General features: G+C 32.7%; 1 protein-coding gene across 1 annotated transcript; it reads right to left on the bottom strand.

Annotated features, from left to right (window-relative positions):
- Nucleotides 1-477: 477 nt before the first annotated feature.
- LOC142619958 (kinesin-like protein KIN-4C) lies at nucleotides 478-12,456 on the bottom strand. Its single transcript, XM_075793365.1, has 28 exons — nucleotides 12,213-12,456; nucleotides 11,805-11,961; nucleotides 11,544-11,690; nucleotides 11,254-11,406; nucleotides 10,905-11,158; nucleotides 10,470-10,648; nucleotides 10,136-10,260; nucleotides 9,702-9,738; nucleotides 9,512-9,603; nucleotides 9,308-9,424; nucleotides 9,103-9,216; nucleotides 8,918-9,001; nucleotides 8,605-8,812; nucleotides 8,195-8,295; nucleotides 7,725-7,823; nucleotides 7,522-7,635; nucleotides 7,328-7,444; nucleotides 7,160-7,240; nucleotides 4,723-4,794; nucleotides 4,549-4,642; nucleotides 4,421-4,452; nucleotides 4,158-4,243; nucleotides 3,305-3,376; nucleotides 2,940-3,167; nucleotides 2,687-2,831; nucleotides 2,085-2,165; nucleotides 1,198-1,770; nucleotides 478-1,050 (listed from the first exon to the last, which is right to left on the bottom strand). The coding sequence occupies exons 2-28, from the start codon at nucleotides 11,937-11,939 to the stop codon at nucleotides 709-711; spliced, it is 3,882 nt and encodes a 1,293-aa protein (XP_075649480.1). The 5' UTR covers nucleotides 11,940-11,961; nucleotides 12,213-12,456; the 3' UTR covers nucleotides 478-708.
- Between the last annotated feature and the right edge of the window lie 2,441 nt (nucleotides 12,457-14,897).

Raw genomic sequence — 14,897 nt, 5'->3', positions numbered from 1 at the left:
AATTGCTTAAAATACAGAGAAAAATCTACTTAACAAAATTGAAAACAATTCATCAGTTTTTTTGTCTTCAAAATAGACTTTCTCAGGATTATTAAGTCTAACAGCTTTTTTCAGTTTTTTTTTTTTTTTTTGAAGTCTTAACAGTTCTAATTCCATTAAGAAAGCTATGAACAACGTTGCAAAACAATCTACTTAATAGTAATAAACAACAACTTAATATTCCAATTTCAATTGCTTAAAATACAGAGAAAAATCTACTTAACAAAATTGAAAACAATTCATCAGTTTTTTTGTCTTCAAAATAGACTTTCTCAGGATTATTAAGTCTAACAGCTTTTTTCAGATTTTTTTTTTTTTTAAGCCTAACAGTTCTAATTCCATTAAGAAAGCTATGAACAACGTTGCAAAACAATCATGTACTTCATCACCCAAAACAATGGCAAACCCATTTCCCCAAACACCCAAAGATCAAAAGTAGAAAAATAAAAAATAAAAACTCATCTATTTAAAACTCGTACTACATTTCCCTACACAATTGAATATTGCACAAAGGCTTAGAGCGATAGCCACAGTAAAAAGATCAGCTGTTTGATATCATGTCTGCTCAACGAATCTGAAAAAAGCTTCATTCATGGAATCATGATAGCAAGTACATGTCACATTGTTGGTATAAATATCACCAATCAGGGACAAAGGAGAAATATTAGCTCAAAGGCCATTGTTGTTCTCTTTTTCTTCTGGCTTTTTTCTTCTATGCTGGACAGGACTTGTTGGAGGAAGAATTACAGACTCCTTATTCACAATTGATTCATCCAATTGACTAGCATTCCTATCTCTTAATGGGTTGCTACTATTGGATGCTGCCAAACGCATAGCCCTCGGTAACTTCAAAGGAATATCTGCTACTTCGTTAGCACTATTACTTTCGGGCTTCTGAGGGACGTCAGTGTTTTCTGGCTGTGAGGAAGGTGGAGGAGGATCAGAAACAAGCACAAGAGTAGATTTCCGCCATTTCTTTCTCTGAATAGGCTTTGGTGCATTTGGCTTGGCCTGTAGCAAGTTAAAAATTATGATCAACAAAACAAACAGATTTCTGTAAGTGGAATAAGCATGAGAAGTAGATCACAAGAATAATGAGATATACAAAGGAATAATACTTATAAGCTTATCAAAATTTGGCAAAGCTAGAATACATACCAATTTGTTTCCAATGTCAGCGAGAGCCTTCCTTCTAGGTCCGTTATCATCATTTTCCTCAACAGGCTTCTCAACCAATGCACTTTGTAGTAACAATGCTCCCTGAGAAGCAAGACTGTGACTCTTCTCAGTTTCCTCAGAACCTGAGCCACTCCCGTTCCCTTCAACACTCTCTGACTCTGGTGAGCCACTCAAGTCCTTCAAAACAGTTCCTTTGTTGGCACACTTACTAGGCAAACAACCACACAAAGTCCCACAACTACCTCCAGAAGCTCGGCATTGGCATTTCATAGTTTTGCAAGAAGAGAATTTACTACAAGAGCAGCAAACACCTGATACAGCAATAATTCCCTCACCTGAAGTGTCTAATTTCAAGCTTCCTGAATCTTTGGTATCTAATGTATTGGATGCTACACTTGTTCTAGAAATTCTTTTCTTAACAGGTTTTTCTTCTTCTTCTGACTCTACCGCTGAATCTACCACCCAATCATCATCATCATTATTTTTTTCAATATCCGAATGTTCTGATTCAGATGTATCCATGTCTTCCAATATCAAGGAGCTCCGGTAGCCCTAAAATCATGTATAGAATAATTCAGCCAGTAAAATACAAAAAAATAAAAAAGCAAACAATTTTTGGCTGATGGTAAAAAAAAAAAGAAAGAACAGAAATAGAAACAATTAACCAATAATATGTGACTGGAAATCATGTATAGAATAATTCAGCAAGTAAAATACACAAAAAAAAAAGCAAACTATTTTTGGCTGATTGTCAAAAAGAAGAAGAAAAGAAATAGAAACAAGTAACCAATAATATTTGATAGGAAATTTGGCAAACAGTGTTGTCTACAATTGTAATTAAGAGACCTACAAAAGGTTGCACCTACCTGCTTGCGCAAGTCATACTTATGCCCTCCATTGTTTAGGTCCCCATCCATTGCCATTCTCATTTTCTTCAATTCTGAATTCTATTGCAAAGTAAAATAGAAAGAAGGAAAAAAAATTGATAAGAATAATAACAGACAACCATGTCCAAGAAAGTCAAAAGGTTTGCATTTTTTTTATTATCAGATAGAATAGCGGGTAATGACATTTAGGCAATCTTTTAAAAATAGTGCATTTGTTTGTGCTGGATGCATAGCCAAGGAAAAAAGTTCTCTCTCAAAGTGCAAGCCAGGAATAACTCATCCATTCAATTACCAGGTAAAAATATTAAAATAAGTTTACAAATCAAAATGGCATAAAAAGCTATATAAAATTTTAGAACACCAAATGGACAGTTTAACAACGTATGATGTCACTTAAAGAGCATAGCTATATTGATCCAAATCCAATTTAATGAAATAGATGGCCCACCCAAATCCAATAGATGTTATGTATATATTTAGATTGTATCACTGTTTGTTTTTTCCCTCTCCCAAGATATATTACTCATGGCCAGATTCGAGGAACCATAAAAGGCATGGATCACACTGAGCCATGCACTTACCTGTGACTTCACTTGATGTATAAGTTCTGCTTTTTGCATCTCCAACTGCCTGACATAACTACTGAGTCTCACGATCTTTTCCTTCAAATCTCTTATTTCTGAGTCCTTTTCTCTATAGGCAACTTCTTTATCTCGTACCATGCACCTGGAGAATGGAGAAAAAAATCGGTTTAAATTGGTTAAACACGTGAAAAAGAAACCTCAAATTTTGGCAAAGTTAGCAGTACAAACTTTGACTTGAAAAAATTACTACCTGGAGGAGGATGCTAAATTGAACAAATAATTCATTATATTTTTTGCATCAGCAAGGGAACGGACTTGGTTCCAACGACCCCGGCCACTAAAACCCCGCTCACGCTCTTCTGCTTCTGACAACTGTGACGCCATTGAAACCAAGGTGCTAGATGAAGTTGCAAGCATGTTTTCAAGTGCAAATATCCTTGAATTTCTTGCACCAGGAGATATTGCTTCAGGGTAGTCACTACATCAAAAACAATTAAAGGTAAAAATAAATAAATAAATAAATAAGAGAGAACAATGTTATTTAAGCATTGGTTGCCATCTAATGATAATCTTAAGAAACCCAACAGAGAACATTCAATTAGGGAAAAAAATCACCTTAATTTTGATTGCCTGAGCAAGTCTGCTTCTTCTTTCAATCTTGCAACCTCCTTGGCCATCGTTGCCCTCCTATAATACCAACAAACATCACTTGGATCAACTCAGGCAGTAAAAGAACTGAGTAAAAGAGCCATTAAAGTCTCAACATTCCATGTGAAAATTTATAGTATACAAGCAAAAAAAAATTTCTGGAATTTCTATATCAAAGGATAATGAAATGTACTAAGCATGAAACCAACGCTAAATTAATATGGCTACGACAAAGAAATTTCAAGCATTAGAGACAACATTGAGTCAACATAAATTTAACCAAAGCTTGAAAGAGATTTATATCCAAATCTTCTCATCTAAGGAAAAATACCATCAAATTAAATAGAGTTCCATTTATAAAACATTAAAGTTGTATTTTAACCACTTACAGAATGTTGGTTTTTTATTATAAAAAAAAAAAAAAATTTCCAATGAATGGAAAAATAAAGCTTTGTGAAAATAACTTCTAAGTACTCCTTATACATTCTTCATCATTTTTCACAAATAAAATAGGCAAAAAAAAAAAAAAAAAAAACTTGTTAGAGATTAGACAGAAAATGCATGAAACTACAATACAAAACCGTTTAAAGATGCCTATCAGAATACACAAAAACCTGCAAATAGATTATATACACCCTGTAAATCTGACCAACAAATTTTTTATATAAAAAAAAAAATGAAGCCTTTTGATCAACATACCCAAGACAGTAAAAGACAAATCAAATGAAAACAGATCATCTTCAACCTTGTCAATTCCAGAAAGCACAAAGGTATCTAAGTGAATTCCTAAAGTGGAAGAATTGAAATAAGGACAACTCACTCTTCCATTTGACGCTCATACTCAGCACGTACTTCATGAACCCGCACAGTAACTTCAAGCTCGTGCTCAATTGCCTGCATCAAAGCCTTCTCAATAATAAAAATATGTTAGTAAAAGAGAGAGACATCCCAGATTCAACAAAAACATGAAATAATGAATGTCATCCCATTTATACATTTACACATCATTGTGTACACAAAGCAATCCTCCTAAGACAGTTTATTTTTTTCCTTCTTGAAGCACTCCTTATACATTATAAATACCTGAATTCCAGGACCACTGCCATTTCCAGCACCTGCACATAATAGTTTACTTGTTAACAAATTATAATCAACATGCAGCGGGGAGGGGGGAGGGGGAGTGAACTGCATGATGTAGTATATCTCCTAACCAGAAGTTTCGCGAGAGGAAGCCTTTCGAGATTCTAAAAGATCTTTTAGCCTTTTTGTAGCCATAGAAGCTTCTTCTGTTTTTCGTTGCAAAACCTGGCATGTAATAAAAAAAAGTATGAAATAAATCTCTTGAACTAGGAAAACCATATCATCCTAGGCAAACATCACCTTACCATTTTTTGTCTCTGATTCAAGGCTAATAGCTTATGCATCTCATACTCATTCCTTCTCCCCTCTTTCTTAAGCTGGCAATTGACAAAAATGAAATCCAAATGACTAGCTATCGTACGATAATAAACAATGTTAATAATAAAAGACACAATAGTCAAGCTATTCTAAGCATAGCATCTTAAAACTTAACAAATAAAAACTACATCTATTATTAAGCATCTAGCAAAAGCAGATATCTACTGTCTCATAAAAGTTCAAAAGTTCAAAATGGTTTAAGTTAAAATCTAGGATTCGAGAACAATTCTCCCACATTTAAAAATGATGTCACTTATTTTATTTTTGATAAAATGATGTCACTTATCTACACAAATTATTTTTAAAGAATGAAATTTCCAAAGACAAAGTTGAACAAGATTTTATATCAATATTTCATAATGAAGTACATCAAAAATTATTTCCTAGGCTACATGTACACAGTGAAAGCCCTACACGTAAGCACATTAAAGGTAACACACAATGATGATAAAAACAACAGCCAACTATATACACAGGCAACTTTGTTACACAAATATGTGCTTTTTTATTATATCTAATATCTTCAATTTACAATGTTTTGATTTTTTAAGTAATCAACTAGAGAGAAATTACCTGGTTTCAGTATACTGCGCTGAATGAAATAACAGCCTCAAAAAATGACTCACAAGTTGCATTCAATCATACGCTCTGTTTGTTTCAGCATCAACATTTTCTAGAAAATGGTTCATTTTTCAAAGAGCATTTTCTAGAAAACTATATCATTTTCCAGTGTTTGGTAACGACCTTGAAAATGAACTTGAGAATGTTTTTTGGTGTTTGGTATACAAATTTTTATTTTTATTTTTTATATTTCTTGTGTAATTTAAAATATGCGTATTATGTAAACTAACTAATGTAATCAATATTAAAAAAAAAAACCAAGGATGAATTTGGTTTTCATACTAAAATTTTGACAATAGATACAATAAAAATTAGTTGTCAAATTTTCATGATCTCTACCACTCATTTTATTTATATATATGGACAGAAACGTCCACACACACACACATTTATATATATTTGTCTATATACATAAAATTGACAAGAGAATACATCTTTAATAAGTACAAAATAATAATAATTTTTCATTGTCTACTCTTTTTGCTAGTACACTAATTGTCTACTATGGTCAACCAGAAGTCTTTAATATCACTCAAAATTATGTATTTATATAATGTATCTACATAATATATCATCACTACATAATATCTGCATAATATATCTATCAACAAAAAAGATTATACTATGTAAAAGTAATTTAGAGCCATATAGGCACTATGTTTAAAATTTTCGTCTTTTACTTCAATCATTCATTTTTTCTTCTTTTTTATTTTTTATATATATTTTTTAGCACTTTTATGAGCAAAAAAAAACTTATACATGGAATCCATCAAACCAAAAGTTTCTTAGAGAAAAAAATAAAATCAAGTTTGAAATTCAAAGTAAAAAATTGAGATTTTGGTAGAGAGGAATGAATAATTACCGCTGCATATATGTTCTCTTTTGCAAGTTGGTAGAGATGAATGAAATAATTACTGAGCAATGAGGGAAAAAAAATCTACTCAAAGAATTGTGTTAAGGGGAAGAGAAATATGGAGAGAGAGTGAGGGAGAGAGATCTATGGAAGAGGAGAGACCAGAGTGAGTGATAGTGAGGGTGTGAGGAAAGAAAAAGAAAAGGGTAAAGAGAAAGAGTGAGAGTGAGAGAGCGTACTATGAGATAGAGATTGTTTTCCAAAAAAAAATTTTGGAAAACAAGCTATAAAAAACAAGCCTTATTTTTTTTAGGATTTTCTATTGACTAAAGATAGTTTTCCGTTGACCAGTTTTTTTTTGTGCTACCAAACACTGAAAAATATGGAAAACTATCTTTACAGAAAGTTTTTCAGCAAAACAAACAGAGCGATAATTTCTTTTAGTTTGTAAAAAAATTTGAAATAAAGAAAAAGTTGTCATAATTTGATAAAAAGCCAATTAATACACACATAGAGAGGGAGAGAGATCGGTAGATACATAGGTTGATATATATGTATAGTTACACTCTACGATATCCATGACCAGACCCTAAGAAAGATGGGCCACAAACACAGTTCAACAGTAGATTCAACCAATAAAGTATGTTGAGCATCAAGCACTTGATTCTGAATCATGCAGATTAATTTTATATTCTTCATCCAATTGTTGTAACCTTAGTTTATATGCGTAAGAATATTTTATTTTTAAATCTTTCATAAGTGAACATTCATACCCAACTTTCATCATTAAGCTTATGCAATCTATATCCAGTATTAGCATTTAATCTCTAAAGTATTATAAAGCCATCAATTGAACATGCAAGAAAGGATCACTCTAGAATTTTGCATACCTGGAGAACTTCTTTTTCTCGCGATGCCTTCCATAACCTAAACTGCTCAGACTCTTGCTTAATCTTATGTTGCAGTTGAACCTATAAAACACAATATAATACTGATAATGAGAGAAATGATTATTTTATCTACTTATAATAAAAAATGATTATTGTATCTATTTGCACCTTTTGAGTCTTTATTCTGTGAATCTCATCTTGTAATCGTCTTGCTGCCTCATCACTCTTTTGTTTTTGTCTCAAAAGTTGAGCTTGAGCATCCTGTTTCTTCTTCAACTCTGAAACCTGCAACAAAAAGTAGATGAGTCCTGAAATTGTAAATGCCATTGAAAGGGCTAAAGTGATTCAATTTCAATATTCACCTGTGCCTCCAAGGCATTTAATTTTTGAAGATATACTTCCTTCAACTTTTGAGCACCATCATCAGAAGTAGACGAAATATTTGAAAGATTGTGTCTCAATTCCTCAATCTCTTTCTGCCAATAAACAGCATAGGTATTTTTAAAAAAGCCTTACTAACAGGACATTCAAATCACAAGCCAAGGCTTACAGAAAGAGCACTGACCTGCAACGATTTCTTCTCTTGTTCTAATTCCTGAACCTTCTTCTCATAATGATTTTTAAGAACCGAAGTATCAACACTTGCAAACCGCTTCATTTCGGCCTTCACAGAGTAAATTATGACAGATGTTAAGAGCCACAGCAACAGACAACAATGCAGATCCAAGATAGTAAGAAATGTAAATATTTAGCGCTAGATTCACAACCAAATATGTAAATGGCTGAGACTATATAGTTGTTATTTTTTGCCCTGATAAGTTAAAGATGCCCACAAATTTAAGCTAGTGATTTATTAGAAACTTTTTACAAAAGTCTGGTGATTCATGTGAAGTTTTTCAGAGGAAAACAAAAACATGACCCATTTTATGAATCAGAAAAAATCTATCAACAAAAATGCTTAAATCTCCTTAAATCAAACATACAAGTAAATCTAGATAGCCAAGATGGTGTAACTAAAAATGTGATATTTTTTACCTCTTTCTGTTCAAGTTTTTTGTCCAATTCTTTGAGCTCCATATCTAATTTTTCTTGGAGAGAGGAATGTTCTAGCTCCTTTTCTTCATCTACAGTCTCATCTGTACATCAGTTTTATATAATTAAATTTTGCTCATTGTCAAGTAGCCAACTCTTAGGATGGATAATAAAATGCAAAGATCACTACAACAAAAGGAACTGTTGAGCAAAAATGTCCTGTCAAATGCAGAATATTCCTAACTCCTGTGGTACCCTAATCACTAAATAAAAAATAAAATAAAAATGGCATGACACGGCTTTCATCCTGTGGACAACAACTAATAAGGGATTGGCATTAGTTGTAATAAAGAGCAATGTGTTCAACAAAATGAAAGACAGTAAAACAATAAAAAGAGCTTTACAAATGCTACCTGGAATATCCATGGCTTTTATGTCATAATCAGATGAAAACTCGTTAGTACATGGAAATAATACATTCTTTGAGTGTAGCCCATCATCATCTAAGTCAGCACATTCAACAAATCGACTGCGTTTTGAGTTATTCAAGTTTTTCAGATGCAATAATTCTCCTTCTAACTCTTGAATTTTTGAGGCATAATTGTTCAACACGTCAAAATCCTGAAATAGTTAATGATGTTGTGTCAGCAAAGTCTTTTCTTTCATCAAAAAATTGCAATAACTTGGAGCAACTGAAAAAAATAAAAAAAATCAATGCACTCAAACCTGATTTGAACTAGAATCAATCTCATCCCAAGATTTACCATTTCGAGCTAATTCCATTTTCATGATCAACTTGTCTTTTTCAACCTGAAGTGTTTAATGCAGGTGAGATCATATAGCTGGATTTTAAAGATTATAAGAAAATCATGACATCTTATATAACTAATAAAGAGAATTTTGAATAAAACCTGAGCATCAAGAGCACGTTTTGTTAAATGCTCAAAGGTAACTTTACGTTCTTGAAGCTCCCTGTGTAACTCTGCATTGCTTGCTTCAAGTAAAGATATTTTGTGTTTGAGAATCTGGAAAAGCCACTAAAGGTTAATAAACATCTAAAACCAGCAAATTAGGACCTCAGGAGCACAAACTGACTTTTCTTATTCAATGATATACCTGGAGTTCTTCAAATGGTGCATTCATTCCACCTTGATAAAATAGAAGCTCAGTCTGCAGTTGCTCAATTTGGCTCCGCATTCTCTGCATTTGGGCTGCCATTGGATCACGATTGATCTAAATTAAGAATGAGGGCAAGTTATCAGAAAGAGAAGCATAACATATGGAGGTGAAAAAAGATTATAATCATTAGAGAATACTTACAACTGCCTTGTTCTGAATGTTGCGAGCACGATTTGCATACTTCAATGTGTTCAGGGTTTCCTCAGCATTTGTGTCGGCAGGACTTACACAAGCTTCAATCAATACAAAACATTATAAACATTAAAAATAAAAAGGAGGAATTACAAGAAAGAAAGATCTAAGATGCTTGAATAAGTATATTGACACATACCAATCATAACCGTTTTGCTGTTTCCTCCAAGAGAATCCTACAGATTCAAATTTCAATAAACAATCATGAGAGAATTTTTTACAATAGTCAAATCTTCACTTTAAATACCAAAAAATGTTAATAGTAACCCTTATTCCATTATTTTGGTACTTATGGCAGTCTCCATATTACACCTTCTTTCTATGTGTTCTTGTGTTATGTAAAATATAATGTACTAATCCAATTTCCACAAATATTTGCATCTATCTGAGAGTAATCAAAAGCTAGGTCAATTTTCTTTATGTATACTTGTTTACTAGTAGATCATCTAGACTCAACAAACAAAAAGCATTCCCATTTAACTGACCATAGGTAAATGAAGTCCATTACTAACATGCGTCTACATAAAAAGTAAAGAGCTTTAAAAAATTTTCAATTTTCATTGGTTCACTTGCCTGTAACAAGCGTGTTAACTTGCTGTCACGATACGGAACGTGACCTCCTTCTTTCCTCTTCTTTTCATCTCCCAAGGCACTTATCACATTGCCAAGTGCCAATAAACCCTTATTGATATGAATTCCTACATCAAATAAACTGTTAAAACAAACATAAATGGGAAAAACTCCAATTTAAATGATGCAACATACTTATCATTCAATATATCACATTCACAACAAATGGCTATTTTAGAATTTAAAACTACAAAGCTATAGATGTTCATCTTGCCACTATCTTATTAACCATATTGTAACAGATTGAAACCCCAAGACCAAATCTCTACCCTACTACCTTCTTTAAAACGCATGCCATCTGCACCCGTTCGTTTTGCACGTTCAGAACCAGCGAGATCCACTAGATGCAGTTTTGCACATAAGATGTCATCACTAATGTCTTCATTAGTTACTCCGGCTACACAGTGTGCAACTTTCTTTTGCTCCATAGTAATTGTAAAGATAGCATGTGAGCGACTGGAAAACAGTACAAAAAGTTAACATGAAGTTCAACATTATAAATTATACAACTTTCAACATAATGAAGTGCATGGACACAATAAATCCTGAACCCAAGACTTCACCCTACACCTAGCACTTGCAAAGAGGGTGCCAGTTGAGATAGAGCTCATTGGCAACAGTTCAAATTATGAAATGTTCATTCAAAACTACAAAGCTATAGATGTTCATTCGCAACACTTTTCAAAAATATATATCATTATGAAACTTGCACCTTGATTGGCTATTCATATTAGTACTCCCAGTGGCACGAGAGTGGGAACCGCGAGATAGATATGTTGCCATCTCTTCTTTTGTCCTAACTTCTGCCTCGGTGACTCCAGCAAGTGTTATTCCTCCATTAACCGTTTCTCTAATTTGTATGGGAACCCTTGCAGGCCCTGCATGCTTTACTAGAGCTGCCCCTTCAACTTTAGAGAAGACGGGCGAATTTGGATCAAGCAAATCAAACACTTCTTCCTTGAATATCTGTCATCACACCATACCACATCAAGCAAACAAACATAAGTAGTGAGGCAAAGGAAAACAAAACGAAACAAGCTAACTAGAAGTATTTCTTTTACCTCAATAAATGAGACTCTAATCAAAAATTCTGTTGAATCTTTCATCACTTCGACTCTCTTGAATATGCTTTCCATCACTTTAGGTATGACTCCTACGTTACTTCCCTCCCCTGAATAGTTAGTCCCCATGGTGTACGTCTTCCCCGACCCCGTCTTATAAAGCCCAAACAGAGTAAACTCAGCAATGTATCAAAACATATATATATATATATATATATATATATATATATATATATATATATATATATATTCGAGTATTCTAATTCTATAAGATAAAATGAAAGTTATACCTGGCCATATGCAAGAACAGTGGCATTATAACCATGGAATAGTGCATCAACAAGAGGAGAAACACAATCATCGTATAATGCAGAACAGGGCGAGCCAGTACTACCATAAACATAATCAAAGGTGAAGGAATGCGAACCAATTTGCACCTAATTTTGAACACCAATATTCAACATGTTAGCAGCTCAATCATAGGCATTTCATGAAAATCCAAAATTTCAAATTCGATCAAACTAATTCAAAAAAAAAAAAAATTTAAGTACCTGAGGTTCACCATGAACCACTGAAATGCAATCTGTACAACCAAGTAGAAGCTCGGACGTAATCAAAGGCCTAACATTAACAGCAACTCGCACGCATTGTGAAGAATCTACACTCCTCACTTCCGAATTCTCCATCTCAAAACCCAAATCTCAAACCCTAAATAAACAAATCCCCCAAATCCAGAAAAACGAACAAACAAAACAATAGCAAAATTAGGGTTTACCTAACAAAAAACTCATCCATTTACCAAAAAGAAAACATCATTCAGCGATTGAAATTAGGCTTCAATGCGAAGAACAAGATTTGGAACGTAGAACATGTAAAAATGCTACAAAATCTGGATTCAAAGATTCAATAGCTTGAAGATGAGCTAATGGAAACTTGGATCTGAGAGTTTCTGAGAGTACCTGTAGGAAATGGAAGTGTTAGAAGTGAGCGAGTGATATAGAATTGGAGAGTGGAAATCGAAGAAAAAGTCTCTGAGAGAGAGAGAGAGAGAGATCGATGGGCTTTGTTTGGTTGCGTTTGTTTTGTTTGGTTTGGTTTTTTTTTTGAAACGAAACAGAGAGAGATACACAATGGGGGGTGGGGGGGCTTGACTGAGTTGTGAGAATTTGAAAGCGGACGAGAAGGGTTGAATTAAATTGAATTGGAGAAAAGGCGCTTAGGTCCGAATTCAAATATAGCATTGGTCACGTGCGCGTCATGTGCGTTGGGAAACGGTACTTATTTGCGGGCATATTTGGAATTTTATTGGAGCCGGCAGGACAGGCTGGCTGGGCCGCTTTCAATGGATGGTATATATTGGTATTGGATTGGATTGGATTAGATTATAAGGTATATTTAATAATCCAACTCAATTAGTAATTAATTTTTTAAAAAAAGAGCTACACTTAGCTAAAAAGTCCAAAAATTTTAGGTTAACCCAACTAGTTTGTACACGCATTTTCTTCTCAAAAAAAAAAAAATTGTACATACATTTCTTATCCCAAAAAATTAAAAAAAGAGGTTGTACATGTATAAATGTATTTGGATTAGTTTTTTACTTTTTTTCAATTTGTTTATCTTATTTAATTATGTACAATTTTTAAAAATCTTGATTTTTTAAATACGATTTTACCCTTTTTTTAATTGTAATAGGAAATAACATTAAATAGATTAAAAGTTTACCTATCAGGCATCAGCTATTTGCCAAGTCAAAACTTCAAAGAGACTCTCTGCATGGGTTTTCAAGTAAAACAAATTCTTTAATTTGCACGAATCCTTTCTATGCCAAGGCAATTACACACTATACTTTTGTCCAATTTTCTCGTAATTACACGTTAGTTCATTGTTAATAACGCGCAGGTGATAAGTTTAATTAATTTAAAAAATATACTATAAATTTAGAGGTTTTAAATTATATTTACCAGAATTTCAACCTCAGGGGTTTTTGACTTTTTGGGATGTCTTATGGATAGTGGAATAGTTTAGACACAACTTTTTTGTATTAGAAATAATCAAAAATAAAACCACCTTAGTTCCTTCTCAAGTGTTAAATGGTAAGTATAGAATGGTAGAGCTTGATCGTATTGGAGCTAAAGTAATCAAGTTATTTTGGTTCTTCTGAATACATTAATACATTGTAGTTTTTGCTAATTTATATTGTACACGTACACAATTTAGTTCCGTTTGTTTCATTGCAAAATGTTTTTCTAATTTAAAATGTTTTAACTCGCAAGTTATAACCAGATGAAGCCAACAACTTTTAGCAAGTTTCAAATGCGTATTTACGTGACTTTTTCTTCTTCTTTTTTCCTTCTATTCACTAAGGTATAGTCCTACGTTTTAATACCGAATTAGAAAACAGCAATGTTAACTAGTATTGCTTATCGTAAGTGTCAAAAAGTTTCTTTTTTATAACAAATTATAAATAATAATAAATAAAGTGTCAAGAGTTTTGCCCTACAGTAGCATTGCCAATTTCGTGTATTCCAATGATAAGTTCATTTAATATTTCTTATTCCAATAAAAACTTGTCAGTTTTTGACCATTTCTATAAAAAATAAAAATAAAAATAAAAATAATTGTTAGTTTTAATTGCTAATAGAAAACGACAATGTCTCTTATTATTGAATAGAAGATTTAGTCATTTAGGGTTCGATCCTTATTTACATCAAAAAATGATTGAGTGTTTTGGTCTGATGATAAATGACAATCTTCAAGGGTGGACGCCAAGAGAAAAAAGAGTAATGCTTATCTTAAGTGTAAAAGTTTTGCACTACATTCTACCGTAATATTGCCACTTTCATGTATTCCAATAATCAGTTCATAATATTTCTTATTAGAAGAAAAGTTTGTCAGTTTCAACTACTAATATAAAGAGGTATAGGAGGGGATTCAAGTTATTTATACTACACATGAAGCTCTAAAAAAATCCTCCAAGCATAATAAAGGATAAAATGTGTAAAATCTATATATTTTAAGGCTAAAATCATAGGTTGCAGAATCTCACTGGATTGGCCATGACACATAATTAGAGCAAATCCTCTTTCAAACAAAACATAAATTTACAGCAAAGCCCTTTTAAAATTTTAATCCGTCACAATTGTGATTTGTATAGAACAGGCGGGTTAGATTTTCAAATTGAACTCCTAATTGGTAATTACAACGGTAACCGACTAACCGTTAACTCTTTTCCACCTACTAGAACCTTTTTTTATTTCTTTTTGATTTAACAGCTATCATTACAAATGTGCACTAAGGAGAAGGTGAGGAAGAAAACACGTCACGTAGAGAATAGTGTCCAAAAAGGGTGAAAGGTGAAGAAGAATGAGAAAAAGCTTAAGAAAAAGGTATAGCAATGTCTACCATGATTGTCATTTTAGTTGAAAAGGTGTATTAATCATGGTGGAAGAAACTCAAAATTTGGGAATTGGTTTCATTGAATTAATTAATTAGAAAGATGTGATGTGAGAGACTATATTTACTCTGAGATTAAGTTTGTAATTAGTTCCTACACAATACTCTCATAAGTCTTTGAAATGACAATTTTAAACCATAAAAAATTTAAGAAATATATGTTCATGTGAATTGTTTAGATGAGTTTTTTT

Source organism: Castanea sativa, chromosome 12, assembly GCF_040712315.1.
Source record: "Castanea sativa cultivar Marrone di Chiusa Pesio chromosome 12, ASM4071231v1".
NCBI classification, from domain to species: Eukaryota; Viridiplantae; Streptophyta; class Magnoliopsida; order Fagales; family Fagaceae; genus Castanea; species Castanea sativa.
Note: the sequence above shows the minus strand (reverse complement) of the source record. Positions and strands in the feature narration are given on the sequence as shown.